General features: G+C 44.1%; 1 protein-coding gene across 1 annotated transcript in view; it reads right to left on the reverse strand.

Moving 5' to 3' along the window:
* Window positions 1-20,681, reverse strand: part of LOC147116410 (neuritin-like) — a 67,501-nt gene that overhangs the window by 41,589 nt on the left and 5,231 nt on the right. Inside the window, exon 2 of the mRNA XM_085991298.1 lies at window positions 10,629-10,779. Coding sequence (XP_085847424.1) covers window positions 10,629-10,779 — 151 coding nt within the window. The remainder of the gene's footprint in view (window positions 1-10,628; window positions 10,780-20,681) is intronic.

Here is a 20,681-nt window from a genome sequence, read left to right on the forward strand (position 1 = left end):
CAACAGGCCGTGGGCGCACAGGAAATCCGCACTGAGGAGCGGGGAGAGCACCTTGGCGGTGATAAACTCCCAGTGGTAGCGGCGGCCTGCGAGGTCGATGGTGACGGTGCAGATGCCGTACGTCCGGATGTCGGTGCCGTTGGCGGCAGCCAGCACAGGGCCACGGCCGCCTCGCTGGATCTCGAGGGCAGACGCGGGGATGATGCTGCGCTGCGCGCCCGTGTCGCATAGGAAATGGCGTCCGGAGGCGCTGTCCATAACGTACAGCAGCGCGCCAGCTTGCCCCACGGCCCCGCAGAATCGGAATTGCGATTCGGCTTGAAGGAACCAGGCAGTGGCCAGGTTCTCCCAGAACTCCGGCAGCTTCACAGAAACTGCGTTTGTGTCAGTCATGGTTACGCTTAGGAGTCGTCCTGAGCGTCAGGGTCACCAATGTAGGAGTCTACGTACTCCTAGCAAAAAATACTGAACTCGGAGAGGTTCAACAGAAAAGGTTTAATTGTTGAGGCTGCATGCTGAACACAAAATGGAGTCAGAGACTACACAAAGTACGACTGCCTTTCATCAGTGCACAGCTTCGACTGCTCCTCCCCCGCTCTGGGCTTAACTATGTTGCAGATCGAGTTTCTTAAAGGTGTGATCCTTCTTAAAGGCATGACGCCTGATTTATAGTCTACAGACCGGAAAGCGGATTGTGTCCTTTCTGTGATCGGTACGCCACAACAGATTCAATTAAGTCTGAGATAGAAACAGGATCATCTTTGAATTCGGAACCAAAACAAAACAGCCTAAAAATTGGTTCAACACCAAAACCTTCTGTAAGGAGATCAGGAAGGCTCCGCAAACCTGTTATTAAACTGGATTTGTAGTTCATTTAAAAGAAAAAGAGCCAGGAGTTTTTAATTATGTGGTACATGTAATGCTGGGAAAGATGGGACCATAGTTTTGTTGTATTTGAGAGAGAAATACATACCTTTTTTTTCAAAGGGGGAAAGCAGTGTAATGTATTATCACATGGCTTGGTATGAGCATGCTCAGTTTTCTCTGGCCCAATAAAGTAAGCACATGGACTAGCAACTCATCCTGTCTCTGTCCTTCATTTGTTTTACCCACATATTACAGCAGACACTGAGGATTGAATTGCACCGTGAAAGATCGGAGAGGTGGGGGCTCATTTTAACGGCCCCACTGCATGGGAAACCCATGGGATCTGATGGAACGTCGGTTTTACACTACGCCCAATATTACTCCCCATTTACTCCAATCAGGCAGGGTGGAAAACCAGCGTTACACCTGCTTCTGTTGGGTAATTTCTGTGATTTGTGGCAGTTGAGAAGTGGATGGAGAGCTCAGTAGACCAGCACCAGGTGAGGGAAAGGCACTGTCACTAGTTGGGGAGGCCCTGGCGGCGTGCGGGGGGGGGGGGGCATTCAGTCACTAGTCCAAGAGTCACTGGGGAGGGGGTTCAGTCACTAGTGAGGGAGGCACTGGGGGGTGGGGGCATGTGTTGCCTATGCCATTCCTGCACGGTAAGTGTGCCAGTAACAGCGAGGAAATGTTGTTCTGCTGCCAGTTCAAACAGGCCAGCATTCGTATTCCATTTCTTGTTTAGATTAGTTCACTTTTATTGATTGTTTCATCTGCAGCTGACAACCTCAAGCTGAAATTCTGCTATTTCAGATCTTGTAAAGGCAGCTCAGTCGCAGCAAAGGTCAGTTTCGGGTCACAGATTTTGCCCAAGATGTCAACCTTGCAATAGGTATCTCCCTCTTACTGTACTCTGGTTGCAGAAGACAGCCCATAAAATAGGGGAAGAAGCAAGTGCAATATTTAGCCTTGTTGTGCAAACCAGCGCAAGAGTTGACATTGGAATCACATTGACGGTGGCTGGTGTTACTTACAAGTGGCTCCAGTCACAAAAGCTTTTACAACAGCCTATGCAGCCAGCCTGTCCCACAGCACTAACCGGCCGGTCTCCCTTTTAAGTTTCTGGGGTCTTTCCAAGTCATTTTATCCTGGAATGTTTTGACCCTCATGTTTTAAACCACTCTCACTGGTGGGTCCCAACGCCACAAGCCTTCGAGAGTGTATGGGGGAAAAAATTCGGTTGATTAGCGCCTCCCGTTAGCGCCCTAAGAGGACGCTAATGGGGCGCAAAGCAACTAGCGCCCGGGCATGGCGATGTTTGCACCGCTTGCAAAATTGACCAGACATTTTGCGGTGGCGCTAAACACTACCGCCACGATCTCCTGCGTCCGCAGATCGTGACGTCAGTCGAGCATGCAACGCCCCGGTAGCACCCCGGACCGGATATTGCTTTTCCGCCTGCCGCTAGCAATGAACAGGTAGCGGGGAACGTTTTGCAGTCGGGAAGGGACTGGGGGAGTGCTATTTAAAGGCAGCCGCTTCCTGCCTTTTTTTGTCGGTGACATTTTTGCACCACGCGTTCTGAGAGAGAAAGAGACTTCTGGAGTGATTCAACGCTGTGTGAAGGAGTTTTGGGTACTGAGCAGCACTTTCCAACAGAATTGATGTACAGGTCTCTCCAGGCCGAGATTCAAGGTTGCAATGAGTAGGGTGTGGCTGGAGAGCAAGATCGACTCTCCCCTTTAAAAACTGGCCGGCGCCAGTGTGTCTGTGTTCCATTGCTAACTGACATCACATGAGCTTCGCCAGCGCTCTGAGGTAGCGCCTCGCTCCTTGGCGTTAGCGCCTGATTTAGCGCTCAAATCACCTCCAGGGGCGATAGAAGCCAAGTTTGCAGATGGAGGCGATAATTAGCGCCAGGCGCTAAACTTTATGCCTGGCCGATAATTGCGCCCCAAACGGGGCGATACTAAATTTCTCCCCCTCTATCTTTACTGGGATCCCCAGGTTTTGGTAATACAGAAGCAAGGTTGTGGTAACATGCCTGAGTTAGCCTACAGCAGACCCTGTTTGGTAGTGGTTATCAGGTACTGGACTATCTTATGCCACAATAAGATTCTTATTCAGTCTTCGAAAGCAAAATGGAGACTCACAATAGACCTTGCTTAAAGAATAAGACGTGAAGCAAATTTATTAAAGAACAAACAGCCGAATAATCCAACAGTGATACATTTACTGTAAGACTTATATCCAAGCTCCTCAGAATGTAAAACCATAAATAGATCACAATTCTAAGAACTTTAATCCCCTGTACTTGACTTAAGATCCATATAGGGTTTCTCTAGTCCAATGTAATTCTTAACTATGGTAAATTCTTTCAGCTGAAATCTCTCAAGGTAATTGCCAAATCTAGGAGAATTGTTTAACTCTATCTTTGTGAGTAACAGTAGGTTCTCTTGTGTTTACTAAAGAGAGAACATAAAAACTGACTGTAAAAGCTTCTATAGATATGTGAAGAGAAAAAGATTGGTGAAGTCAAGCATAGGTCCCTTGCAGTCAGAATCAGGGTAATTTATAATGGGGAACAAAGAAATGGCTGACCAATTAAATATATACTTTGATTCTGTCTTCACAAAGCAGGACACAAATAACGATCGCATGGATGAACTACAGAATTTGTTCATCCCTGTTTGGCATAAAAATAAAACAAAAAAGGTGACTCAACCGTGGCTAACAAGGGAAATTAGGGATAGCATAAGATCCAAGGAGAAGACATATAAATTGGCCAGAAAAAGCAGTAAACCTGAGGATTGGGAGCAATTTAGGATTCAGCAAAGGAGGACAAAGGGATTAATTAAGAGGGGGAAAATAGAGTATGAGAGTAAGCTTGCAGGGAACATAAAAACTGACTGTAAAAGCTTTTATAGATAAGTGAAGAGAAAAAGATTGGTGAAGTCAAGCATAGGTCCCTTGCAGTCAGAATCAGGGGAATTTATAATGGGGAACAAAGAAATGGCGGACCAATTAAATACATACTTTGGTTCTGTCTTCACAAAGGAGGACACAAATAACCTCCCAGAGATGTCGGGGAACATAGGGTCTAATGAGAGGGAGGAACTGAAAGAAATCAGTATTTGTAGGGAAATGGCGTTAAGGAAATTGATGGGATTGAAGGCCAATAAATCCCCAGGGCCTGATAATCTACATCCTAGGGTACTTAAGGAAGTGGCCCTAGAAATAGTAGATGCATTGCTGGTCATCTTCCAAAATTCGATAGACTCTGGAACAGTTCCCATGGATTTTTTTTTATTCATCGATGGGATGTGGGCGTCGCTGGCTGGCTAGGCCTGCATTTAGTGCCCATCCCTAATTGCCCTTGAGAAGATGGTGGTGAGCCGCCTTCTTGAACCGCTGCAATCCATATGGTGTAGGTACACCCACAATGCTGTTAGGAAGGGAGTTCCAGGATTTTGGCCCAGCGACAGTGAAGGAACGGCGATACAGGTCCAAGTCAGGATGGTGTGTGGCTTGGAGGGGAACTTGTAGGTGGTGATGTTCCCATGCGTCTGCTGCCCTTGTCCTTCTAAGTGGATGGATTGGAGGGTAGCTAATGTTAACCCACTATTTAAAAAAGGTGGTAGAGAGAAAACGGGGAATTATAGACCGGTAAGCCTGACATCGGTAGTGGGGAAAATGCTCGAGCCCATTATAAAAGATGTAATAGCAGAGCACTTGGAAAACAGTGACAGGATCGGACAAAGTCAACATGGATTTACAAAAGGTAAATCGTGCTTGACTAATCTACTGGAATTTTTTGAGGATGTAACTGGTAGAATAGATAAGGGAGAACCAGTGGATGTGGTGTATTTGGACTTTCAGAAGGCTTTGGATAAAGTCCCGCATAAGAGATTAGCGCGTAAAGTTAAGGCACATGGGATTGGGGGTCAAGGTACTGACTTGGATAAAGAACTGGTTGGCAGACAGGAAGCAAAGAGTTGGAATAAACGGCTCTTTTTCCGAGTGGCAGGCAGTGACTAGTGGGGTACCGCAGGGATCGGTCCTAGGACCCCAGCTATTCACAATATATATATATATAAATAAATGATCTAGACGAGGGAACTAGATGTAATATCTCCAAGTTTGCAGACGACACAAAGCTGGGTGGGCGTGTGTGCTGTGAGGAGGATGCCAAGAAACTCCAGTATGATTTGGGCAGGTTGGGTGATTGGGCAGAAGCATGGCAGATGCAGTATAATGTGGATAAATGCGAGGTTATCCACTTTGGTGGCAAAAACAGGAAGGCAGATTATTATCTGAACGGCAATAGATTGGGAGATGGAGAAGTGCAATGAGATCTGGGTGTCCTTGTGCACCAGTCGCTGAAGGTAAGCATGCAGGTGCAGCAGGCGATTAAGAAGGCAAATGGTATGTTGGCCTTTGTAGTGAGAGGGTTCGAGTACAAGAACAAGGATGTCTTGCTGCAGTTGTACAGGGCCTTGGTGAGACCACATCTTGAGTATTGTGTGCAGTTTTGGTCGCCTTATCTGAGGAAAGATGCTCTTGCCATGGAGGGAGTGCAGCGAAGATTCACCAGACTGACACCTGGGATGGCAGGAATGACGTATGAGGAGAGATTGGGTCGATTGGGCTTATACTCACTGGAGTTTAGAAGAATGAGAGGGGATCTCATTGAAACTTATAAAATTCTAACAGGACTGGACAGACTGGATGCAGGAAGGATGTTCCCCGATGGCCGGGGAGTCCAGAACCAAGGATCACAGTCTAAGGATAAGGGGTAAGCCATTTAGGACAGAGATGAGGAGGAATTTCTTCACCCAGAGAGTGGTGAACCTGTGGAATTCTCTACCACAGAAAGCAGTGGAGGCCAATTCATTAAATATATTCAAGAAGGAGTTGGATATATTTCTTAAGGCTAAAGGGATCAAGGGATATGGGGAGAAGGCAGGGACAGGGTACTGAATTTGGATGATCAGCCATGATCTCACTGAATGGCAGAGCAGGCTCGAGGGGCCAAATGGCCTACTCCTGCTCCCATCTTCTATGTTTCTATGTAACCTCCCAGAGATGTCGGGAACATAGTGTCTAATGAGAGGGAGGAATTGAGAGGGAGGAATTGAATGAAATCAGTATTTGTAGGGAAATGGTGTTAGGGAAATTGATGGGATTGAAGGCCGATAAATCCCCAGGGCCTGATAATCTACATCCTAAGTTACTTAAGGAAGTGGCCCTAGAAATAGTAGATGCATTGCTGGTCATCTTCCAAAATTCTATAGACTCTGGAACAGTTCCTATGGATTGGAGGATAGCTAATGTAACCCCACTATTTAAAAAAGGTGGTAGAGAGAAAACGGGGAATTATCGACCGGTAAGCTTGACATCGGTAGTGGGGAAAATGCTAGAATCCGTTATAAAAGATGTAATAGCAGAGCACTTGGAAAACAGTGACAGGATCGGACAAAGTCAACATGGATTTACAAAAGGTAAATCATGCTTGACTAATCTACTGGAATTTTTTGAGGATGTAACTGGGTAGGATAGATAAGGGAGAACCAGTGGATGTGGTGTATTTGGACTTTCAGAAGGCTTTCAATAAGGTCCCGCATAAGAGATTAACATGCAAAGTTAAAGCACATGGGATTGGGGGCAAGGTATTGACTTGGATAGAGAACTGGTTGGCAGACAGGAAGCAAAGAGTTGGAATAAACGTGTCTTTTTCTGAGTGGCAGGCAGTGACTAGTGGAGTACCGCAGGGATCGGTCCTTGGACGCCAGCTATTCACAATATATATATATAAATGATCTAGACGAGGGAACTAGATGGAATATCTCCAAGTTTGCAGACGACACAAATGTGTGTGTTGTGAGGAGGATGCAGAGAAACTCCAGTATGATTTTGACAGGTTGGGTGATTGGGCAGAAGCATGGCAGATGCAGTATAATGTGGATAAATGCGAGGTTATCCACTTCGGTGGCAAAAACAGGAAGACAGATTATTATCTGAACGGCAATAGATTGGGAAAAGGGGAAGTGCAACAAGACCCGGGTGTCCTTGTGCACCAGTCACTGAAGGTAAGCATGCCGGTGCAGCAGACGGTTAGGAAGGCAAATGGTATGTTGGCCTTTATAGCGAGAGGGTTCGAGTACAGGAGCAAGGATGTCTTGCTGCAGTTGTATAGGGCCTTGGTGAGACCACTCCTTGAGTATTGTGTGCAGTTTTGGTCACCTTATCTGAGGAAGGATGTTCTTGCCATGGAGGGAGTGCAGCGAAGATTCACCAGACTGATACCTGGGATGGCAAGAATGACGTATGATGAGAGATTGGGTCGATTAGGCTTATATTCGCTCGAGTTTAGAAGAATGAGAGGGGATCTCATTGAAACTTATAAAATTCTAACAGGACTAAACAGACTAGATGCAGGAAGGATGTTCCCGATGGCCAGGGAGTCCAGATCCAGGGGTCACAGTCTAAGGATAAGGGGTAAGCCATTTAGGACAGAGATGAGGAGGAATTTCTTCAGCCAGAGAGTGGTGAACCTGGGAAATTCTCTCCCACAGAAGGCAGCTGAGGCCAATTCATTAAATATATTCAAGAAGGAGTTAGATATATTTCTTAAGGCTAAAGGGATCAAGGGATATGGAGAGAAAGCAGGGACAGTGTGCTGAGTTTGCATGATCACATTAAATGGCGGAACAGTCTCGAGGGGCCGAATGGCCTACTCCTGCTCCTATCTTCTATATTTCTATGTTTCTAGGACAACCACTAACTGCCAACTGCTCTTGGTTCTCCTGCTTTTTTATACCATGAAGTGAATGGGCTGTAGAGTTCTGGGGATTTCAACAGCTGGCCTCTGAGATTTAATAAGGGTGTGTGCTGTCGTACTGAACCATACTGACCAGAAGGCAACAGGTTCAATCCCTGGTTTTGGTCGAGTTAGCTTATCTCAGCCGCATCACCTCCATGCTTCCAGGCTCGGGAAAAATCAGGTGGTATACCCTCCAGCGTGGGGCGCCACCACCCTCCAGCGTGGGGCGCCACCACCCTCCAGCGTGGGGCGCCACCACCCTCCAGTGCTATGCAGACATGCTGGTACTTGCACATACACTATTTAGTGTGGGACAGGCACAGTAGAAAACATAACCCCACAAACTCAACTGAATGTACATCACTAAAGTTTTATGTATATTGTTACTTTAAGGTTGACGCAGTGGCTTGAGTATAATGTAAATCCAGCCTAAAAAGGTGATGTCTGGTGATATTTCTGCATTCTGAAATGATGGTTTAGTTAAAATCAAATAGAAAGATTAATTCAGTGAAAAAATTACACAGCAATTATTATTTATTGTATGTGCAATTTGCTGCCATGCAGCACTATTCTCTCCTACCCTAACAGAGCTGCCCCTCACAATTACCATCTCGGTTACCTAGTCAGCTCAAATATAACATGTCGTTTATGATTCCCTGATTATTAACGAACCCACTTAAAAAGCCTCTATAACATACTACTCTCTCTGTTTATCAAATTCACGGCTTTAACTATGAGTACTTAGGACATAAACAATGAAAGTGGCTTTTCATCACATTAATGTGCTGTCAAATGTAAAACTATCATCTTAAAAGGTTGAATTTAAATGTTATCAAATTAAAATGTCATGTTTACTTACTATTTATATAAATCTGGATTAATATGCCGCCCACCTGCTATTATCAGTGAGAGGCCCAGGTCTGCATGCAGTCGGTGAGCTGTGGCCACCGAACCAGCGCTCCAAGTCCGCTTGGCAGTTGGGGACGGTGGAGCTGGCCAACCGTCAGAGCCTGGGTTGCTGGTACCGATCCAGGGGAGGGGGGTACCAATTGGTGTGGTGGGGGTGGAGGGGGGGGGTCTCTCAGTCCTGCTCCTCCTGGCCCCACGAATATTAAAGTTTTTATAGCAGCCTCCAGCGGTCGCTCAACATCGGTACAAATGGGCGAAGCATTGGTGGCGCATGTTCCACCCGATTGTACCTCAGAATTGGAATCGGGGTCCTCCATACTTCAGGTGCTCTTCCCGCTTGCAAATGACTGACACTCCGGCTGCCCTTCTCAGGACCCTACCCAATTTGGCAGCAGCCGGAGTGCCAACGCAAACAGGGCCTGTTGTGTATGTACCTTTAAGGGAATAACTGGTCTCAGACTGCAGTACCGGCAGTGACCACCCCTGTATAAAAGGCCCTAGCAGGCTTCTGTAGTTTCAGTTTCCAGGTTGTCTCCATTCAGTAAAGACTTGTTATAATCAACTCCTGCAGTCCGTGTCTCAATTATACACGGACATAATAGGGCTGACGCCATTTTCAGGCCATTACTGCCCCATTTACGCCAGGCGCACTTACTTGAAACGGCTCCGTTGTGTCTGGGGCCTGCCCACACTGTATCAAAGTGTTTACACCTGTGATAGATGCTTCTACAAAAAAAAAAATTCAGTCCATAGTGACAAGGGGCAGACAAATTTTGCCAAAACGGCAGCACACAGTGTTTGTGTACTAACATGCAGCAGCTTGGGCTATAGTGCCTAGAGATGAGAGGTTAAATGGTGATCTCACTGAAGTGTTTGAAGTGGATTGACAGAATAGAGAGGGAACACCTCTTCCCTCTAATAGGAGAATCCAGAACAAGAAGATATCATCTCAAAATTAGAACTAAGCCAGTTAAAAGTGAATCCAGGAAAATTGCCTACACACAAAGGCTTGTAAGAATGCAGAATACATTGCCCCTGAACAGAATCAATTTAAGGTGCTTAAAAGAGAGATAGATACTTACTTCAAAAGTAAAGGTAATAAGTGATATGGAGAAAGGCCAGGGGTTTGGGATTAAATGCCTTTATGACTAACAAAGCAATACAGCATGCTCAAAGGGCTGAATGGCCTAGTCCTGTTCCTCGAAGCCATGAGAAAGGCACCAAATGGAAATCAGGTGCTGCACCACAGGGAGAAAGGGAAAACTTAAGTTAAGAACTACTTTTTTTTTAATATAAAGAGTTATACAAATTTTACACATCTGGAGGCATGATACGGTACAGGGTACATTCTATATTACAGATTCCACAATGCTTTCAGGGATGTGTGATGTCAGTACAGTCCTGGACATCTGGGTGGTATTACTGACTGACTGAACTGAGGCCAATCCTTGGCAGTGAATTACTGCCACTATCTCCCTGCTCATTGGAGCTTTCTTCCAAAACCACATTGTCTTACAACATCTCTCTACCTGCAAAACTTCCTAAAAACCTGCAATAATTTTTTTACTTGCTGCCCGGATGTAAAACTGATGTTGCCGATCGGCCGCCCATTAGAACTTCCACCGATATCAATAGAAAACAAAATTGGGCAGTTTCGATAACAAACGGTCGAACTGCACGCCAGTTCTACATCTGGGCAGCAAGTGGAAAATCTACCCCTTCCCCCCCGTCGATCTCCTCCTCCTGTTCCTCTTGGAATCCTCTTAGTGTTCTTTGACATGAGGGTTTCTATATAAATAAGTTGCTGTTGTTGCTGCCAGGCCAGGGAGCAGCCGGAAATGGTTCACTCTCACTTTCCCCCTAACCCCCTGTAGATAAGCAATCCCTACCCAAGGGCACACCTGAAATGGGAAGTCATTGTGCGGCAGAAAGGGGACATGAATCTTCACCCTGCCGTTCATGGTTAAACTAACATCCTTAAAAACACATGGAGAAAGCATCTCCTTGTCGTAAATAACTATTAGCTCACCGGCACACGGTTTCCAGTTCCTTCACTTCTTCGTATTCCCCTTCAATACTTTTGGCCAGACTGTCTCCCAGCTTCAGCAAACATTCAGCAAATCCTTTGTATATGTGATTACATTTCCTGTCAGTAGCGCCAGTTTCACTGAAGAGAAGAACTGGAAATTAAAGTGAAGATCATTACACATATACCAGAGTTTGAATGAGCCTTCAATAAAACCAATACCTTGAGTACACACAGGCTTTGCTTGCATCTGCCACCATTAGTTTTAAGTCATTTTTAATTATTTTCCGCAAAGTTTTTTTTTTTTAAACAACGTTTTAATCTTATTCTCTCCCCCATTCATCTCACACTAGGTTAACCCCTAACCAGTTGAGCAACCCGTCAGAGATGGGGGGTGACGAGGATTGGGGAGTTGTAAAAAGATCTAGCCTGTGAATGTTTCCCTAGATGCCACTGATGTCCTTCCCTGGGACAGGTACCTTTTGGACTGTTGTTTTAAGATAATTTTGGTTCCAATTCAAATTTGCATTGTCTCCAAAAGGCAATTTCTTATGGTGAGCTTATACAAGCAGGGTGAGTGCAATAGTCATTATACCACCAGCCAACTCTACAGCCATTTATTTAATGTTATCACATACGTAGAGACAATGTAAACACATTATTTTCATTCAAGGGGTGGAAAAGCAGCGAGAACAGGTGGCTGGTGGGGGGGGGGGGGGGGAGAGAATTGATCAGTATTGGGACATTTGGGCTCTAAGGGAGCTGTCCATTTATATTAACATGCATCTACTTCCACTTGAATGGTCAACACAACAGCTAATCCTGAGGCAGCTCTGGTCTACATTGGTGACAACTCAGAATAAACATTTCTGAGAGATTAGCAGTAGCAAATCGCTTTCATTTGTTTTTTGTTGATCCTGCCACAAAGCTGACTTCCATTTATTCTTACAATTAGTGAACAGAGCACTGTTGAACTGATCCCAAACTGGTCGAATACAAGTCATGGACCCAACACTCTTTCGGTCGGTGCACATTCAAATCGACAGACAGCTCTTTACATCCTTGTGATTCAAGCAAGCGCTGAATAGTATGGCTCAATATGGTTATACATCATTAACTAAACATCTCTAGGGAAAAGAGGAGATTGATCTGGGGGTATAGGTGGATAGCTTACTAAAACCAACAGTGCAGTGCATGGCAGCAGTAGGGAAAGTTAATTGGTTCATGAAATATATAGCTAGAGGGATAAAGCACAAATCCCAGGAGGTGATAGTAAGCCTGTACAAGGCACAGATATGGCTGCACCTGCAATACTGCTCACTGTTCTGCAGCAAGGATATCCAGGTACTGGAGGCAGTGCAGAAAAGGACAACCCAAGACATTTGAGCTATAAAGAGAGGTTGAGGAGCCTGGGATTGTTTAATGAGAAGACAAGGCTCAGAGGTGATATTATTCAAATATTCAAATTTATTTAAGAGAACAGACAAATTGAACCACTATAATATGTTGAAGATTGCCACAAACTCTAGAACTAGGGGACAGAGGCTCCAGTGTAGAAGAGGGAAGATACACAGACAGTTAGATCCAAAACTTTATGCAGATGGTGATGAACATGGGGAATGGACTGACCAGGAAGGCTGAAAGTGTGGAAACAAATGCAGGAAAATTAGATGGGCACTGGGAGTGGATGACAGAGGTATTCATTTTTGGGAGCAGCCAGATAGATTACTAGAGTCTTCTCTGGTCCTGTACTTTCCTGTTCCTTTGTTCACTCTTTATGTTTTCAGTCATTTATATTACTTTAGGAACAAAATAAATCTTGTAATATATTCTGTGCTGTATATGTCAGACTGAAATGAGCTTTGGCTCCTGCCTCTGAAATTTATGGGTTCATGCCCCACTCCAGACAGTTTCAACAAGTGAAGACAAGAGTTCTGGTCTTTAAATATTGGGTTCACATCTAGCAGAATACTCGTGTCTGATGATAGTAGAATGGCTTTCCCCCGCCATCGTAGTCCTGGCAAGCCGAGAGCAGAGTTCCAGCCTTCAAATACTGGGCTGACATCCATCAGGGTGCTCCCATCCAATAGGAGTGGAGTGGAAACCCCCCATTGCATCTAGCTGGTCTTCCAGGCAGGGATTTGAGAGTCAGGCTAATGACCTCTCCCTATAAAACAGGGACTTCATTACAGAAACAACATGATCTGCTGGAGGTAAAGCAGTGGAAGAAATGGGTTTCCTCATGTGCCATTAGGCATGGAAGAGAAGATACATCAGACTGTTACTAAGAGATGTCATGATAATGTAGAATGAGACAGGTTAAAATTACACTTTAACATGTATGTATACATTTCCTTTCAAAAGTAAGGCAGATGTGAGTTTGGACCTTCAGGTCTTTAATAATTTACGTAACTTGTACATGAGTTTTACTGAAATTGAACTAAACATGAGGCCATGGCTGAGCAGCAAACAATGCAGTCTTCTTGTCTAAACTAATTCTGGTGTGCACTTTTATCAACTTACTCCCGGCTGTTTCAACTGATGCTTTTGTTTGAGGTGTCACTTTGTAAAAGAACACGGATAACATTGAAGCTCATACTCTGCTATCTGATCTCATACTAAATGTAATTTAGCTAATCATACTACTCAAAATTAATTATGGCAATACACAAGTTGTCACTGTCAAGTTTCAGTTTTGTTGGGTTTGATCCATGCACAACAAGGCAATGTTGTGCTGTATATAAAACACTTAAGAACATTAGAAGGTGAAGAAGCAAAGTGTATACTGAGAAAAGCCCATTAAGCCCACCAAGCCCACACCTTTAGTTGACCATTTTGCATTATTATAAACTGTCCAAAATTAATAATTGTCTATTGATATCAAATAGTGCACAACAGTAAAGGCTGCTCAAAAGGGAGTAAAATGTGTTCACTTGAAATCTTGTAAATAAACAAAATAAACAAAATATTGCACTTCACTAACAAAAACTGCAATAAAACATGTTTTAAATTAATATTCAACAAAACAATGATCAAAAATATTTCTTCAATAACAAAGTTGTTCATACACATACAATATTAAAGGGTAGAATTTATAACAGAGTGGGCAGCCAATGCCTGATGAGAGAACAGTGAATCCATTTGGAACATAGGCACAACCACTGGGGGGGGGGGGGGGGGGGGGGTGGAGGAAGAGAATCATAAAGGGGGCATGTGCCCTTCCCCCCAACCTTTTTGGTGTAGCCTACGCTCACCTGTTCCCCATCTCCCAAGACCTGCTCCAATTCCAGAATTTCTCTTGGTGCCCCCACCCCCCCCAATCTTTATACATGGTTGCATGTCCCAGTAGAAGAGGTTTTAGCATGGACATTTCCTACACATTCACATTTTCCCTCAGTTTAAATATCTAATCCCATTGCAATCTCCACAAACAGGTGTTAGAGGACGAATCCTATTTTACCTTGACATTTAATAGAATTTTCATCTCTTTCAGCAAGCTAGTCAAAGTGGTTCAGGATTCTTTGTCACTGGAACAAGAGTCGCCACGATCAAGGAAGGTTTAATATTAGAGCGTGCCAAAGACATGGGGTCTCCAGGGCGCACAGGCTGCGAGAAATACATGGGTACACATTTAGAGATTATCATCATCTACTTCTTCTTTACTGAAGAACAATCCCACAAAAGGTGCAGGATGACGACATCACTAACACCTATAAATCGAGAATATGTCCACTCATGTAATGTGCACTGGAGTAGAATGTGTTCATCTTATCCACTTGAAAATTGCAAGTGGGACATTCAAGGTAGTCTTGAGACATACATTTCCAAATTGGGGGGGTCTGCGGACCATAAAGGTTCCACGAGGGGATCCTGGGGGGGGGGGGGGGGGGGGGTCATCTCCAAACTGTCTGGGACCAGGCAGGCCATGCACCACAAGCAGAGTGTGTCTTCAGAATTCCATATTCAATACTTTTTCTGTATTCTTTACATTATTCTCAGGACATTATTTCTGTTGCTCTATTCTAATTTAAAAAGCCTTTCTGCAATGATAGCACTGTCTTACTTTGGGTAACTGACATTGTCTTTTGGAAGTGAGGATGGAGGGGTCCCTGGTAATTTGTTGATATTTTCAGGGGCCCCTGCACAGTAAAGTTTGAATATCATTGTCTTAAATAGTAGTAGTGGGGGGAGGGAGAGGGAATTAAAATTAGTCCTGAAGAGCTGAGCATCAATTTTGTTATGACAACTTCTGACGCAAGTGACAATATGACATTCTGTAGCATCAATGATGTCAACATAGTGCATGTTTGCAAGAAATGTGTAAGAGTTTACTGCAATGTTTCGGGGACGATAATGTACCTTTAACCTTCAGCTCAGTCTCCCAAAACTCCTCGTCAACCCCAAGTTCGCTAACAAAATAATCAGTTTTGAAAAACATCTACATGGGCTTACCAAGGATATCTGAGTAATATTTTTAACACTAACCCATGCTAAGGTATGATTCCACAGCCACTGGCAGTCCTGTGGCACCTTGCCCAACTGACCATTTCTCACGTGTGAACGCCAACATTTCGTATCAGCAGGTTATCTAACCGTGGGGATCATCAGAGCCCACTCAACCCCATTCTCACATCACTTTCCAACATGGGTCACTGAATAATAACCCTGCATGATTTATGTCTCTCCCCACCCCCTCCGCCCCTACTAACCACGGGGCGCTGAGGTAAATGGCCAGTGCTGTCCAGCTGAGATCAGCCAACTGAGCACAGACCAGGGATCGAACCAGAGAATCTCCTGCTCTGTATGCCCGAGTACCATTGCCCGAGTACCAGTCCAGGCAGAGCTTTTACCCATTGAGCCACCTGGAAAGTTATTTTTCTCCCTTTTAAGCCATTTTAGATCCATCGTAACAAGCACAGCTTTCCAGCCAGGAGGCTGAACTGATCATCAATTGGTTCTCAGCTCTCTGCAGATGCTGCTCTTGTATCACCCACTAGGAGGTGCATGTGACCAGTCCAGGGCCAATGTCGCCATTTTCCCCTCTCCTTTCCTGAAGGAAGCACCGTCCTTTACTGGCACAGCTCAGGTAGGGTGACATTGCCGCAAACCTGATGCCTCCCACTGTTCAGGGGCTACAGCACATTCGAGCACCAGTACACTGCATGGTCACTGAACACCATAAATTCAGAAATCTCGGCTTTTGTCAATCTCTCAGATTCCACTTTGTAACATACACCTGTTGGACATTTCCAATAACCTGTTTTTGCAGATATTTTTCATGAAAGAAGATACGATATATTTTAAAACACTCAAAAGAACTAAGTAATATAATGACAGGATGGTTAGTTCAGATTTCCCAGTTGCGTGCTGTGTTATTGAGGCAGGGAGCAGCAGGACTGAACATTGCGTGCAACTACTGCTGTTTACTTCAATTCCCTAATTACTCAAATGAGTCCCCAGTGAACATAGGCAATTAAGAAAGTGCTTTTCACCACAAACTCAATCATACACTTGATAATCCGTTATGTGTATGAGGGAAAAATTTATTGGAAATACATACATGTTGTCCAAGTTTCTGTTGATTGTGACTATTGTGAAATCAGAATATTAACCTCACTCATTTTTGAGCTGATGATGGAGACGTTATAGTATTAATTCTGACTGGTGCAAGTGACAGCTTCTAGCCAACCTGGACAACTGACTTAGATTTATTTATAGCACACACTCTTGTCTTAAGCTGTTTATTTTCAAGTTTCAGGAAAGATGAACTACAATCTTGTACAATAAGAAGTTACTGAGTGTTTGAAATGGCAACACACAATTAATGTCTTCATAGGGTGCAGTTGAGGCACAGGTAGATATTTATACAGGGCAAAAAGTCACAATAACAGTATTTGCAATAAGTACTACCAGCCTGTTCTGTGTCATTTCACCAAGGTTGGTTTCATAGAAACTCTTGCTGGTGACAATGACCCAATAATGGGACCCCATTCGGGCAGGGAACAGCCCAGCCCCAGGTGCATGATCCAAATTATTTATTTAACCTAGAAGATTTCCAAGATATCCATACTTCGTTCCTGGATCTGATGCCAAAATAATCAGTACACTACCACCCGCCAATATAAAAAGACAAGTTTACTCAAAGATGTCCAACATGGATCTGGGCTGGGATCCATCCATGGAAGCAGGCTAGTGTATAGCATACACAATGAAGTGTTTTCATTTGCTATTCCGAAAGCAAGTAACCCATTGAATTATGAGCTACTGCTTTACATAGCTGTGGTCACTTCTCCTCCAGGATCATTTTTTTGTTCTTCTTCTCATTTTCTCTCAATCACTGATATTTTTCAGGCCGTATGGAACTGAGCCAAAACCAATCAGGAAAGTCCCAGGTTTGATCATTGGTCTCTACTGAGGTAGCTACTCGCAGCTGGAGCAGTGGCATGGGTACTAAAATAGTCCTCGGCACCTCCGGGCTAGGAATGGCAAGAAAATCTGGCAGAGATCCTGGTCCTTACTATCCAGTGGCTCCTACTGGAAGGTTTAATATGTGGTTGTTGAGTGAGGAAAGGATTGGGCTCAGCTGTCGTAACTTCCACGGTCAAGGAGTCTGCCAACATTTACTGTCTAACCTCACAGATGCGGTATGGCCACTTGAGTGAGGTACTGGAGAGTGTGTGATGCCCATAGAACCATGCCCTGGCTCAAGGCAGTATCTTCCAGGAGAGACGAGGAGAAATTTAAAGAGAAAATTTTACATAGTTTCTTAGTTTTGTTTGCATTTGATGAAATCTAATGTAGCAAGTGTCCAGGATTCTCTAATACGTTCAACCAAAGTGGCAACAATGGCTCTCCTGATTAATATCCCATTAAAAAATAGAACTAAACCATATGCCAATGGTCACCATGACTGATGGAGGACAGGAATATCTAAGCTTTTTGCCTTTGTGGGCCATTTGAGTGCATACCATGCAGTCTGACAGGCCACATGTAAAGTTAAATCAATGTTGCCATGAATTTGCAGGTATCTGAAGCTGCAGATACTAAGGGATGAGGTATTCTGATTTAGGAATTATCCATATAAGGAGCAACAACACTAAAAACAGCCCGGTCCAGACCACCAGCCAGAAAATTCAGACAGGATGATACGTTTATCAATTACTCCATAAAAGACGATGAATCAGGAAGGCGATGAAAAGGCTTTTATTAACTAGAGAACAGAGCATGCTTCTCGTGGGTGACTGGCTCCAAGAAGGAAGTGAGTCGGCGAAACCCCCACCTTTATACCTGGTCATGTGGGCGGAGTCAGCTGAGGCATGCCTTGGTACACAGCGCCACCCAGAGGTAACAATATACAATAACAGTGGTTTACCACACAGGACAAACCAGAAATAGGAAGGTAGCTCCGCAATCTCGGTCACAGGGAGTGAGGGCTGGAAATAGGGCTACAATGTAATAGCCCCAATTCTCTTCAAGTCTCCACTTTGAGAGCAGAATTACCCCTTATAAGCATGATTAGCAATGGAGTTGCTTGGGCTTCTTAGGCAGGATTACCAGGGTTCACCTTGGGTTATAATTTGGACCTCAGACTTGAATAAAGTAAGGAGCTCCAATGTGACAGGCATCTTCTTTCAGCATGGTGGAAGGACATACACAGGGCAGCTGTTGTTGTGCCAGCCACCTCGATGCTCCTGATATCCAATTCCAGTGACGCATACCAGGCCTACTCATCAGCAACCGCTTAATCCAGATGCCCATGTGATGAACTTTGGCAATGGTCCGTGTTCGCCGTAATAGATCCGCATAGGCCGCAAACCTCCATCCCTGCAGCCGATTTCCCCTTTTTGCCACAAATCCATCTCACGGCTTGTCCTAGATCTTGAACATGGGCTGGTGAAAGCTCTTCTGTTGCATGACTATGAATTCTGAACCATGAAAGAGAATCAGACACATCTTATATGCCACAAGCTTAACTTGTATTGGGATTTTGTGGTCATTGAAAAAAGATTGAATCATCTTTCTCCCTGGGATCCTGGAGGACTGTATTGAGGCTGAAGTTGACCAGAACTCCCAGGTACAAGTATGAATCAACAACTGGGACAGACACCCCTTGTATTTTTGAAGCAATTCCTTTCAGATCCCCCCTTGACACTCGGGGGCACCCATCGCCCTATCCTACTATTTAACTCATATTACTTCTTATGTCTCTGTGCTTTTCAGATGAGCACCAATGGAATCTCGTAAAATGCCCTTGAGCAATTTGTTCACTTGCCAGTATTAAACTAACTGGTCTGTAATTCCCTGATTTATGCCCCACTTCTTATTTAAATATATCACGATAACATTCTTCAATCCTTAGGCACAGTTTTTGTATTTATGGAGTTCCTAAAATATTAACTAGGGCCTGCCCATTTCCTATCTCATTCCCTCCACCAATGTTTCTAATGTGATCCAGGTGTCCTGTAAATACTTAAGAGTAAATTCACCAACCCCACACTCCCAGTGGTGAGCTGCACTCACTGAGCATGCCCATTGGAGAATCAGGGCTAAGTGTATGGAGTATAGATTCTAAAACCAGTTTGATTTTATACAGAAATTGTTCATAGTTTTCATTTGTGAAGTTATTTTTGGTCAGCCAGCTACCCGACTTATACCTCAATGAACCTCTCCAGTCTAATAAACTCAATTTTCTTGGGGAGTAGCTATAAAATCTTAAGAACTTTTGAAGTGTAGTTAATGTTGTAATGTAGGAAAGCACACCAGCCAATTTGGCCACAGCAAGGTCCCACAAACAGCCCCAGAAAATCTGTTTTAGTGTTGGATGAGGGATGAATATTGGTCATTACCCCAGGAGAACTGCCCTGCTTTTCTTCAAATAGTGCCATGGAATATTTTACATCCACATGAGAAGGCAGACGGGGTTTCAGTTTAACGAAAGACGGCACCTCTGACAGTGCAGCTCTCCCTCAGTACTGCACTGAAATGTCAGCCTAGATTATGTGCCCAAGTCTTTGCAGTGGGGTTTGAGCCCACAACCTTCTGACTCAGAGGTGAGAGGTGCTGCCCATTGAGCCAAGCCTGACACCTCATAACAAATGGGAGCAGCTGTACTTTTTTATTGTTTTAAAATAACGTAATTTTTCTTCTGCTTTGTTTGCTAGTCCCGCTTTGATTTAATCTTTGCTGGAACTTCTTGCAGAGTTTTTTCTTTTATAGACTGGTACATCCATTAAAACAAACATCAAATTTAACATTATAAAGATCACAAGAACTCAAACGTTCATCCTCACGGTAATTAATCAATTCTGATTAGTACTGCATTGATAAATGCAAGATCTAATGCAGCATCTGCCCTGCTCCACATATTGCAATAAAAAGCAGGCACTGGTTACCTATGTGAAACTGCTTGCACTTTTACTTCTCTCCTTGGATTGTTCCCGATGAGTCCAGGTTACCTCTGGAATACTGAAATTAGCTAATGACTGATGGGTCTGGTGCCAGAGATGCATCTGGCAGTCAGGCCAAGGTGATAGCAGACTGCCAGATGCCTTCGTACATAAGCCAGGAGCTTCCTGGGCTTATCTTCATGCTCATAATACGTTGGATTAGAAAATCTCATCATTTATTCAGTGTTGTTTCAGTCAAGAGCATGTCCAATTCTCTTTTGCTTTTAGTGAGTTTGGCAGTGGTCAAGAGAGGTCACAATAATTTATTTTTATGTTTCAAACCAGAAATGCTTTTTGTGCACAAAGAAAGAAAAAAGAAGAGAGAACTTGCAATTATATAGCATCTCTTGCAATGTCCCAAGTGCTTTACAATCAATTAAGTACTTTTGAATTGTAGTCACTTTTGTAATGTAGGGAAACACGGCAGCTAATTTGCACACAGCAAGGTCCCACAAACAGCAATGAAATAAATGAACAGATCATTTGTTTTAGTGATGTTGACTGAGGGATGAACATTGGCCAGGACACTGGGGAGAACACCCCTGCTCTTCTTCAAAACAGTGCCATGGGATCTTTTACATCCACCTGAAAAGGCAGGAGGGAAACCAAG

The sequence above is a fragment of the Somniosus microcephalus genome, chromosome 6, assembly GCF_052327205.1.
Source record: "Somniosus microcephalus isolate GS21.2 chromosome 6, FLI_Smic_1.0, whole genome shotgun sequence".
NCBI classification, from domain to species: Eukaryota; Metazoa; Chordata; class Chondrichthyes; order Squaliformes; family Somniosidae; genus Somniosus; species Somniosus microcephalus.